This window comes from Pteropus medius, unplaced genomic scaffold (assembly GCF_902729225.1).
Source record: "Pteropus medius unplaced genomic scaffold, Ma_sr-lr_union100, whole genome shotgun sequence".
NCBI classification, from domain to species: Eukaryota; Metazoa; Chordata; class Mammalia; order Chiroptera; family Pteropodidae; genus Pteropus; species Pteropus medius.
The window spans coordinates 12,253,126-12,264,525 of record NW_024349798.1 but is presented as its reverse complement, the minus strand read 5'-3'; the positions used below and the strand labels follow the sequence as shown (position 1 = coordinate 12,264,525).

At 45.6% G+C, this 11,400-nt stretch overlaps 1 protein-coding gene across 5 annotated transcripts in view; it reads left to right on the top strand.

Annotated features, from left to right (window-relative positions):
• Positions 1 to 1,595: 1,595 nt before the first annotated feature.
• The window catches only part of CPPED1 (calcineurin like phosphoesterase domain containing 1), a 99,299-nt gene continuing 89,494 nt past the window's right edge, over positions 1,596 to 11,400 (top strand). For 2 of the 5 annotated variants that reach the window (XM_039885374.1, XM_039885371.1), the window contains exon 1: positions 1,597 to 1,780. In XM_039885374.1, coding sequence (XP_039741308.1) covers positions 1,711 to 1,780 — 70 coding nt within the window. In that variant the 5' untranslated portion in view covers positions 1,597 to 1,710. Of the gene's footprint in view, positions 1,781 to 1,899; positions 2,040 to 11,400 lie in introns of those variants that run through there. The other 3 variants (XM_039885373.1, XM_039885369.1, XM_039885370.1) reach the window with 3 other exon arrangements.

Here is an 11,400-nt window from a genome sequence, read left to right as displayed (position 1 = left end):
GTATGTTAACCTAGATGCACAGAAACAATGGACAGGTCTCCCTTAAGGCAAAGATAAACCCTTTACTAAAAAGTTATAGGCCTGGGATGTGACCACCCACCATGACCTGCTTATTATGATCAGATCACCCTGTGAGGTCACTTTCCATAGAATCCTCCCCCTACACAGGAGGAAGAAACTCCTCTACCCACAAGGTTCTTTTAGCCTGATAATCAAATAAACATGAGACAGATTGGCAAGAGAAAATGACCACATTTAATTACATGCATATGTATGGGAACCCCACATACATAGGAGAATCAGAGACCCTACGTACATGGGCGGTTCAAAACCAGAAAAGGAAAATGAGGTAGATATGGCATTCTGAGCTAAGGATCCCCTTGAGGCTTCAGAGAGGAAGAAGGCCATTGCAGGGCAATGGAAGGGCAGACGTTCAGTAATTAGAAGTTTGCCCTGCCCTATAGACAGGCCAGAAAAAAGTTATCTCTGATAATCTCTTATTCTGGGCAAGACCCCTAATTCAAATTCTTCTAGGTAGTTAAAGGGTTGGGGGTGGACAGAAGTTTCTTAAGCCCACAGTGTCTTGGTTGCCTTTAGTTCAGAACAATTTGCATACCACAGAAGCACATCTTGGGGTAACTTGTTCTGAACCCCAACATTAACCACTATGATTTACTGCCTCTTGTCAAAGATTAGAGGACAGTCGTCCTGGTCATTTTAGCCACCCAAACAGTGCTTCAATTGTAGGTAGCTAGTTAAGAAGACAATTTTCCAAAATTGGCACAACATAAGAACTCCTGTGGCAGTTAAAACCAGACCCTTCTGGAGATTTAGATTCAGTAGGTTCACCCTGGAATTTGTATTTTTAACAAGTTTGACCAGTTCTGGCTCAGTAGTTCAGTTCAATGGCTTTTGCTGGACCCCCCTTGTTTGGGGTCAGTCACAGCTTCGCTGATTTTCTAGATGTGTGTCACCTTGTGCAAGCAGCTTCACCTCTCTGAGCATGTTTTTTCCATCTGACTAGAGAAGGTAATGATATAGATCATCTCCTAGGGCTGTTGTGCGGATTAAGTGAGCTGCGCAAAATGCTTAGAGCACTGTCTGATGTGTGAACCATCATGATGTTAATACCATGGTGATGTTGACTAGACGCTGAAGACGCCTCGTGATTAAGTGTCATAGATCACGGCTGGTGCTTGGAGGACTGACCTGGGACAGGGCCCAGTCCTTTTGACCTTAAGGTACGGTTCCCAGATAAAACACAGGCTCCCAGTTAAATCGGAATTTCGGACAAACGACGAAAAAAATGTTTAGCATAAATTGTCTCCCAAATATTGCATGAGACATATTTATACTAAGCAGTCATTCGTTGCTCATCTGGGCGTCCTGTATTTTCATTTGTTAAACCTGTCCACTGCAACTTTAGGGCAGAGCTGGCCCCCATCCCAAGATACCCGCTCTGCGCAGGGGGCAGTACTCTGGGAGGTGGCACTCGCCAGGCACCCCAGTCGATCCCAGAGGGGCCGCTCGAACTCCCGCCCCGCACAGGCAGCACTAGCGGCGCCCCGAGCGGCTGAGCCCCGCCCCGCCCCGCCCCGCACAGACGGTACCGCCCCGCGCGGGCCAAACCCGTCCGTCGGTTGGGTTGTGTGGAGTCGCGCCGCTCCCTCCCACGCAGTGTACTCAGGCGAGGCCAGAGACTCGCTCGCTATGTCGGCTGCGGAGGCGGGGGGTGTTTTCCACAGAGCCCGGGGCAGGACCCTGGACGCGTTTTCCGCAGGTACTGCCCGTCCCGTTACCTGGGGAGGGGATGACTACAGGGCTGCGGAACCTTTCTCAGGGGGAACTTGCAGTCCCGGTGTGCGCGCCACTGGCCGGACCGGGTTCCGGGCTGCACTCGGAGGCTGGGGACTACAATAAAGTCCCCTCCGCCCACCAGCCCGTCCACAGGGCGCAGTGCAGAGGAGAATGTCCGCGTGAGGAGTCTGGTCGTGGATCCTCGCCAGCCTTCACTTAACTTCCCTGAGAGAGAAGATAGAGTAAGACAGCAAAGGAGTTAATAGTAGCGGGGACTCTCCAGTTGGACTTGGTTTCCAAGCCTTGCCTTGGACTCGTTACCCAGCAAATCTGGGCCTCAGTTTTCTCACCTGTAAAATGGGAATAATTATAGTGACGATCTGTGTGGCACTCTATAAGCCCCTGGTGCGTGTTAGAGACCGTTATTTTTATTATGGTCCGTCATCATGATGATTATACTCTGTAATCACGGTTAGTTGCTGTAATATGAGTCATCCAGCAAAATATGAACAGTACCCATCAGAACAGTAGCAAGGGAAGGCAGTCAGGAGTTGCGTGAGAGTTAAATGCTTGGACTTTGGATTTAGGTAACCTGCCTCGCTGCAAAAATGGATTTGTTAGTACCTCATAGGTAACAGATTAAACAGATTAAAAGTGTTCTTTAGCAGATTAGAAGCATTTTTGTAACCCAGTGTCTGACACAGGCTACGTGCTAAGTGAATGTTAGCTCTAGAACTGTAAGTGGAGAGGGAAGTTTGTTCCTGGTTCCTTGGTCCTCTCTGTGGATTTTGCTGCCTGGTGTCAAATTCCTTCCCTTGAACTCACCAGTTTCGTAACCCAAAGGAAGAAGTCACACATGCCCTTCTCCGTCTGGCTTGTGCTCACCTTTCTTGCTCCATTCCCCTCCCCCAGTTCTGCCACACTGGTTTTCTTGACCTGAGTTTAAAAGGACCAAGACCAAGGTCCTTTTCTCAGGACCTTGGCACGTGCTTTTCCTTGCTCCCATAACTAATCTCAGAGCTGGTGGGCCTGGCTCTTTGTCCTCCATCACACCTTGTTTAAAGTTCAATCATTTCGTCAGACAGACTTTCCCTGGCTACCCTATCCAAAGTAGGTTTCTCCTATAATTCTCTTAAAACCTTGTTCTTTCTTTGCAGCTCTCATTATGGAATGTTAAGGTTCTGGAGAGCATGTAGGGGCCAGAAATAAAGCTGTGGTGGATTTTGGAAAATACAGTCTGCTGTATTACCCATTCTCTGAATGTTTTAATATGCCTTTTTTGCCCACTATAAGATTTTTGAGATTTATACATATCGATGTAAGTAGCTATATCTGGTTCACTCATTTTTCTGCTGGACAGTATTCCCTTGTGTAAATGTATATATTATACATTATGTTGTTGGATAAGCTGAGTATCCTCCCTTTGGCTCCCCAGATCTACTCTCTCTTCCCCACTGTGCTCCAGGACATTGAACTCTGTGGGCTTCAATGGGCTCTTCTTGTTGGGTGCGTCCTGAGCAGAGGACGGGGGAAGCAAAAGTCAGGGTGTTTATTCCCCCCAGCTTCCTCCTTGTGGGGTTTCCTTGGACTGGCTGTATTCCTTCCTGAAGGTCACTGCTTCTTTCAAGATAACCTTTCCGCTGGGACTTTTCAAATTTGGATAACCACTTGCTCCTTCCCTCCTTTCAGATGTAGGAGTGTAACAGCTTTGCTTTTTCTATCTTTGGGCTACTAAAGTGCCCAGAGTGTAGTTTTTCTACGCTGAACTCATCCCAAATAACCCCTTTTAAAACCCTCCTTTAATTATTCTATTTTGAGTATGCCTTTATTTCCTCCTAGGATCCTGATATGATGGAGTTGTTTGTTTTTCACTCCTGGTAACAGTGCTGTTAGGAACATTTTTTGGACAAGTCTTCTTGTGGGCCCATAGGGAAGTTTCTCCAGGGCATATAACCAGGAGCAAAGTTCTGGGACATAGGGCATAATCATCTCCAGCCTTACTAGATCTTGTTAAAATGCCTTCCAAAGCCCTGGCACCAAATTATACACCCACCAGCAGTGAATGAAAGTTCCTTGCTACTCTGGTATCTTTGTCTTTTCAGTTCTACAAGTATTTATTATGTTCCTATTGCATTCTCTAGTGTCTGTGGCGAGCAGAAAAAAGAAGGGGTGGAGAAGGCAAGCGGCATGCCCTCAGGGGCTCATAACCTGGGCAGAAAAATATAAATCTTGGCAAGTTATGGGCCCTGTAGACCACTGCAGTGAGAGGAGTTGAGATTTTAAGCACTGGTCCTGGGTGATGGTGGGGCCAGTAACTGAAATCGGGGAATAAGGAGTAGGGTCAGATTTGATGGGACTGATTTGGGAAGTGGTGGCTTTGAGGTGCCATCAGGAAATCAGGCAATTTGTGAGGCATAGGGTATAGATGGGGGTGGAGGTGTGGGTGCCAGAGAGGAGATGGTATTGCTGTAGGAGTCAATGGCATTGTTAAGGGGGAAAGTGTAGAATAGTGGACAGTGTGTATGTAGCTCGGATGCACCAATGTTTATGGGGTAAGAAGAAGAAACAGACATTGAAGGCCTTAGCAGAAAACAACTAGAAATTTTGGAAAATAAAACCAGGAGTTGGGCTTGGGCACCAGAGTTAGGCTTAAGGCAGGGTGGTACACAGGGTCAGATGTTGCAGACATGTAGGTGAATGTTAGCTGAGCTGAGGATGGCAGATTTGATTGTTATGTCACCTTGAAGACAACAATTTCAGTAGAGCTGTAGGGGGAATCCTGGTACATAGTGTTTGAGGAATGAGAGAGAGACTATAAAGTCAGCAAGGATAGGATTCTGTTTGGAGCCATTTAGTGATGCAAGGTAGGCATAAGTTAGAAGCAGCTTAAAGGAAGAATGATGCTGAAGAAGGCTGGAGGGTTTGAAATAATAATGATAAGAACAACAGGAGCATCTAACGTGTTTATGGCAGCCAAGCACTCTACTCTGGGCTATATGTAGGTTATCTCATGTTATCTTCAAAATAGTCCTGTCGAGGTAGCTATTATGATTATCCTCTTTTTACAGTAGGAAAAAAAAATCAAGCTCAGAAAGATGAGGCAGCTTGCTCAAGGTCATATGATTGGTCTGAGATTGGTCTGGGGTTGAAAATGCAAAAGGCAGGATATTTGTTGGAGAGAGATATCCGAGGAGATGAGAAAGGATGGGATCGAGGGCTCAGATGAGGGGTTGGCTCTGGGATCAGATGTACTCTTCTATCCGTCTATCTGTCCAACTGTTTGTCCACCCATCCATCTACCAGGCCATCCATCCACCAGTCTGTCCATCATATGTCCATCTCTTCATCTGTCTGTCGGTTCATCCATTTGCCCACTCCTCAAAAGTACTGAGCACTCGCCTTGTCCCAGCCATTGTGTTGGATGCCAAGTGCAGTGATGAGTGAAAAACAGATGTGAGTCTGCACCTGTGTCACGTAGCCACTTGGAAAGCCTGATTATGTCGTTGTGGTGGGGGTGGGGCTTCCAGTGGAGATTATGGGGATGCTGAGGTGTTGAAGCTTCCTAGCCCATTGGAGCTGCCACAGGGCTGCCAGTAGCACTAGAACCCCAGTCCACCCCCAAGCTGCCGTTCTTGCTGTCACTGACTTTTCCCTGGATTCTAGTTCCTTGTTAGCATTGCTGGCAATTTCAAGAGATGCCTTTGGAGGGTCCGGTGTCAGTCCAGGCTCTGGGAAGGTAGAACCTCGAGCTGGTAGAGTTGCCTCAAAGGCAGGCTTGGAGAGGACGGGAAGGAACTGGCTTTCCCTGCCTGTTACCCAAAGACACACTGCCTGTCGCAGAGGTTTGTTCATCTGAGGCAACAGTGCCTAAAATGACAGCCCTGACAGCTCTCACACTCACTGCTGGAAACCCCCTCCAGAACTGGCCAGGCACACGGTTTGTTTCCTGAGTGAAGCCTGGCAATGAGGAGAAGGAGTGCTGTCCTGGTCTGTTCAGTCTGCTCTGACACAGCACCAGCAGGCTGGTGGCTTTATAAACGCAGGTCTGGAGGCTAGGAGTCCGAGGCCAAGGCCCCTGCAGATTTGGTTTCTGGTGAGAGCCCCCTTCCTAGTTCACAGGTGGCCGTCTTCTCTCTGTGTCCTCACATGGTGGAAGCAGGGAGCAGCTCTGGGGTGTCATTAAAAGGGCACTAATCCATTACTAACCCCTCAAGACTTCATCACCTTCCAAGGGCCCCACCTCTAAGTAGCATATTGGGTGTTAGGTTTTGACAAAAGAATTTTGTGGTGGAGGGAGACACAGACATTCAGCCTTGGCAAGCACTTTAAGACCATTTCCCCTTGGTGATTTACTAGTCCCAGGCACTTCTTCCAGTAGTTACAGGTGAAGCTTGGCTTCAGTCACCCATTCCCTGTTAGCTAAATCTGCTAGGCTCTGTTGACAGATGTTTACAAAAAGTAAATTGCACATGTCTCACCTGAGAAGGCTCACATTCCTCAGGCACGTTCAGATATTCATTTTAATCAGGCGAATTGATAATTATATTTCCTTGACGCATATCCTAATCAAGACCACTTTCTCCTAGCAAATAATCGTCTTTCTGAAAGTTTACAAGATCTGTTTTGAAGAAATTCTCAAAGGGAGAAAAATCAAGATAAAATAAGTTTTAGAAATTACCTGTATTTAATTGTTTTCCAGCCCTGATCTGTTTTCCCAGTTCACTTTACCGCCAGAATATTTCCCCCTTAGCGAACAGGGCTCCTCCATGGTTTTCTTAAGAAGGTTACTTCCCGGACGTTTTAAAGCTCTGCAGCTGTTTCAGAGAAGCAGTTATATCACTGATCCTGAATATTTCTTGGTCCCCTCTGGAATCCCTCTCAAATGCAGAAAGTAAATGGAGTCTCTGTTAAAAAATCTCTCTCCTAAACTCCATCTCTTCCAGGTCTCACCTGAGACCTTTTCTGGGAAGAGTAGACCTGGAGATATTTATGCAAGTCTGAACAGGGTCGAAAATATTACTGTTTAAAATATTCTCACATATCAATGAAGAAAAGGAATAAATGCTTTTAATTATGCCATAATTTAGGCCAACCCCATCATTTATTTGAGAAGGGTTCCTATGACTAAAATAGGAATTTTGATTATTTATCCCCTCCTCATTAACATCATCAAAATTAGTGTGTCAAATTAGAGTGTAAAAAGTTCCCTTTATAACATTTCCAAGAGACAAATGAACTTTATTTTTCAATAAAGGCTGATTCTTTAGACTGCTGAAATTTTATTTTTGAGAATGTCTTTTTTCTTTGCTTTTCTATTTTTTAATAACCTTATCGAGGTACCATAATATTCACTCACTTTATGTTTACATTGGTTTTTTAAAAATTTACAGAGTGGTGCCCCATCACAGTTTTAGAACATCTCTGTCTCCCCAAAACAGAAACCTCGTGCCCACTTTCAGCCTCTTCCTGCTTCCACTCGGTGCAGGCAGCTGCCGCTTTGCTGCCGTAGCTTTGCTTTTTCTGGACGGTCCATACCAATGGAGCCATGTAATCTGTGGTCTTTTGTGACTGGCTTCTTTCCCTTTGCATAGTCTTTTCAGGATTCTCCAGAGTTAGAGCACATATCAGCCCTTCATTCCTTTTTATAGAACGGTATTCCATTGTGTGGGTAACCACATTTTGTTTACCCATTCACCCATTGAAGAATGTTGGATGTCTTCTGGACATTGATGGACATTCCCCCATCTCGACGATGGCTATTAGGAATAAAGCTGCCAAGAACATCCCTGTACAGGTTTTTGTATGGACGTACGTTTCATTTCTCTTGGGTAGATTCCTAGGGTTGGAATTGCTGTTTCACATAGGTAACTATGTTTAACTTTTTGAGGAACCACCAAACTGTTTTCTAAAACAGCTGTGCCATTTTACCTTTCATGATTTTTCCATATCCTTGTTGCTGTCTTTTTTAAAAATTATTATAACCAACCAAATGGGTGTGAAGTGGAGTCTCATGGTTTTGATGTGCATTTTTCTAATGGCTAACAATGTTGAACATCTTTTTTGCCATTTGTAATCTTTGCAGAAATGTCTATTTAGATCCTTTGCTCGGTTTTTAGTAAGGTTATTTGTGTTTTTCTCACTGAGATATCTTCATGTATTCTGGATACAAGACCTTTATCAGATATATTTGCAAATATTTTCTCCCATTCTTTGGATAGTCATTTTACTTTCTTGATGATATCATTCGCAGCACCAAAGCTTTAATTCTGATGATGTCCAAATTATCAACTTTATCTTTTATCACTTGTGCTTTCGATGTCGTATGTGAGAAATCTTTGCCTAACTCCAAATTGTGAAGACTTACTCCTGTGTTTTCTCTTAAGAGTATTGTAGTTTAAGCTCTTACGTTTAGATCTAGGTCCATATTGAGTTAATTTTTATGTATGGTGAAAGGTAAAGGTCTAGTTATTAGAAAATTTTCTTTTTTTTAAACTATGGTAAAAGCCTATTTTAACTACAGTAGAAGCTATTCTTTTGGCTAATGAGTAGAAAAAAATAGTTCAAGAGGGGAATCATAAAAATACCACTTTTTTTAAAAAAACATTTTTAATGTAAGCTATAAATGTGCATTCATTTACCAGTCTTTTGAGGTCGGGCCAAGGACGTGTCTTGGAGTTTGGGTTTGCAAGGCTAGATGGGCCTGCCATGTAGCCTCTCTTGCATAAACATTCATAATGAATCTTTTCCAGTTGGTTTTTTTCCAGTGGAGTAGTCAGTGAAAAAGCACTTGGAAAACACTCTGAGTGAAGAATGCTTCTAGGTTTATATTTCCTTTTTCTTCAAATCTTATACAGTTGTCTCCCCACCACCTAATTCAATAATATTTTTACCAGCTTGCCTTTATTGAGTCTTCCCAAAGCATACGTCTTAGTTTTATTAGAAACAACCCTTTTTATATTCATATTTTTCTGGTTTACATGTTTAATTAAAGTGCTAGCATAAACAGATTTGGGGACAACTCCTGATGGACGGACGTGTGGTGAGCAAACTCTGTGAGGGGCGGGGCCAGAGGTGCATAGGGCATGGGAAGGCCACTAGCTCGCCCTGAGGTATAGTCGGTGCCTTCAAGAGGGTGTGGAGTGTTGGCAGATCCTTCACGTCGGTCTAGGAGAGGTTTGTTAAGAGAGTGTCTGTCTCCTTCACAGAGAGGACTAACTGACAACTTCTTATATTTGTACAGTATGTGATTTTTAACTTTGCCAAACCCTCCAGTGAGGAAGGGCCAGTAACACAGGGCCACAATAGCGGGAGACTCCAGGAGACCCAGAACTGCTGTCAGACACTCAGGAAATATTCGTTGAGTTGCAAGAATGCCCAAACTCTCCATGTCGCCTTATGTAAAAGAAAGAAAACTAGCCATGCTAATGCCACAGGCCCTCATTTGTGAAACGAGGACAGAGCGTTGGCTAGGTCTGTGTTTAGGTGCAGCTGAGCTGATGTATGCAGTGACTTCACCTGTGCACTGGCATCATCAGCGTGAGGCATCATGGCACTTGTGTGATTTTAGGTTCCAAACTACTAAGTGGGAGGGCTTTGAAGAGAACGCAGCTCTTCAGGCTCCCAGCCCTTAGGCCTCCCTGCCAGGTCACACTGGAATAGGACAGAGTTCTCATCTTCCTGCTCCTCCCCACCTGCTCCTTCTTAGTTTTCCGCAACTCACCTGTTCAACCTGAGGTCCAGGAGCCATTCCCGAGCTCTGCTTCTCCCCTCCTTTCCGTGTCCAGGGTCCACAGTCCTGTCCGTCCCACCTCTAGAGCTCACCTTGGTTTTGTTCACCTCTTTCCCTCCCACCTCCCAGCACTGTGACCCTGGCCGCTCCATCTCTCACCCGGCGCCAGCAGCCTCGGCACCCAGTCTTGCCCCGCCAGCCCATTCCCTGTATGGCATTCAGTCATCTCTGAAACAAAAATTGGGTCTGTCACCCCTTGACATGTTTTCTCTGTCACCCCCCTCTTTTTCTCTCTGTTTTCTCGTTCTTCAGGTCACAGTTTAAAAGAAGCTTGTGCCGATTCTCCCAATTCTAAATTATGCCCGCTGTCATTCACCTTCACCCACTCTTTTCCTTTGCGACACTTACTGTAACTTCTGGTTGTGTATTTATTCCAGTGACTTTGATGTCTTTTCCTGCCTCCAGATTATAAATTCCTGGAGGTTAGGACAGTGTTGGCAGTAGTGGACACCCAGTGGCCATTTGGTATGTGAATAAACAAATGAATATGAATGAATACACTACCCCCGGATCACAGGTGTGTATCTGCCTAACCCGTTGCTCATTGCTTGCACATATCATGTGTTCTCTGGACAAAACAAAACAGAAACCAAGGTACTGGACCAATCAGTAGGGCCCTCGTGAACACCGTCCCCCTTGTGGGGGGGCCTTGTGGTTCGGGCAAGGAGGTTCCTGTTACCTGGCAGGGGCCCTCCCACAGAGCTGCGTCTGACCCACCTGGAAACTGCCTTCTCTCACCATCCGGGGCTCTGTTTGCCCAGCCTTGTGCCTCCAGGGCTGCCTCTGCCCCAGAAGAGCTCCGCCACCCACTCCTCTCGAAGCATCCACCGCCTGGGCCAGCAGCCGCCCGCTCTCTTGGCAGGGAAACATGGGGCCGGCGGAAAAAAAATCGAGCAAACATCCACCCAAACAGGCAAACCCTAGTGGAGTTCTACTTTTAACGTGAGAGAGGTTCGCGAAATGCCGTTTTTCCTCCTTGAGCCGTTGTCTAAAACAGCCTTGTCCAAAGCCAGTGATGCTGAGAGCTGCCTGGCCAAGTCATCCTGGCCCATCTGCCTTCTCGGAAGGGCTGCAGATAAGATTTTGGCAGGTCCTTCTTTCCCAAATGGCAAGTGTGGCAGCCAAGCCATGACTCAGAAGCTTTTGTGTATCTCACAAACTACCTTTTGAGTGCATTTAGGCCAAGAAAAGGGAGGTTGGGTAAATTCACTTGGTACTTAGGAAATGTCATTTGGAGACTCTGAGGCTATTGCTGTCACAGTTGATTATTTTGGGAGAGGTGGGGGTCCTGAAGGACACTATTTTTTTTTAACAGCTTCACATACCATACAATTCTCTCTTTTGAAGAGAACAATTCAGTGGCTTTTGGTCTTCAGAGTTGTGCAGCCATCACCACGGTCAGTATTGGAACATTTTCCCCACCCCAAAAAGAAACTCCAGTCGCTTAAGCCGTCACCCGCCTCCCTCCCTCCCAGCCGTAGGCGACCACTGTAGAGAGACACTATTAGCCGTTGTATTCTGGCAGTTTTACGGTTGGGGCATTTGGGTTGTTAAACCAGAAAGAGTCCCAAAGTGGTCAAGATTGTTTTGCTACTGCGTTTCGTTTTGTTTTGTTTTTGTTTACCACTAAAATAAGATTAGTCCCCAGAAAAGATGAGAGAGATTGCTGAAGACATTTAGATGGTGATTCACCGTGCAGATTGCTACTGTGAGAAACTGCAAAAATTGCATTTTGTTGGCTTTTGTTCTTTAGCCAGAAAGCCTCCAGGCGGCTGTAAAGATACCCATCTTTGCTGTTTTATAACTAAAGCAAT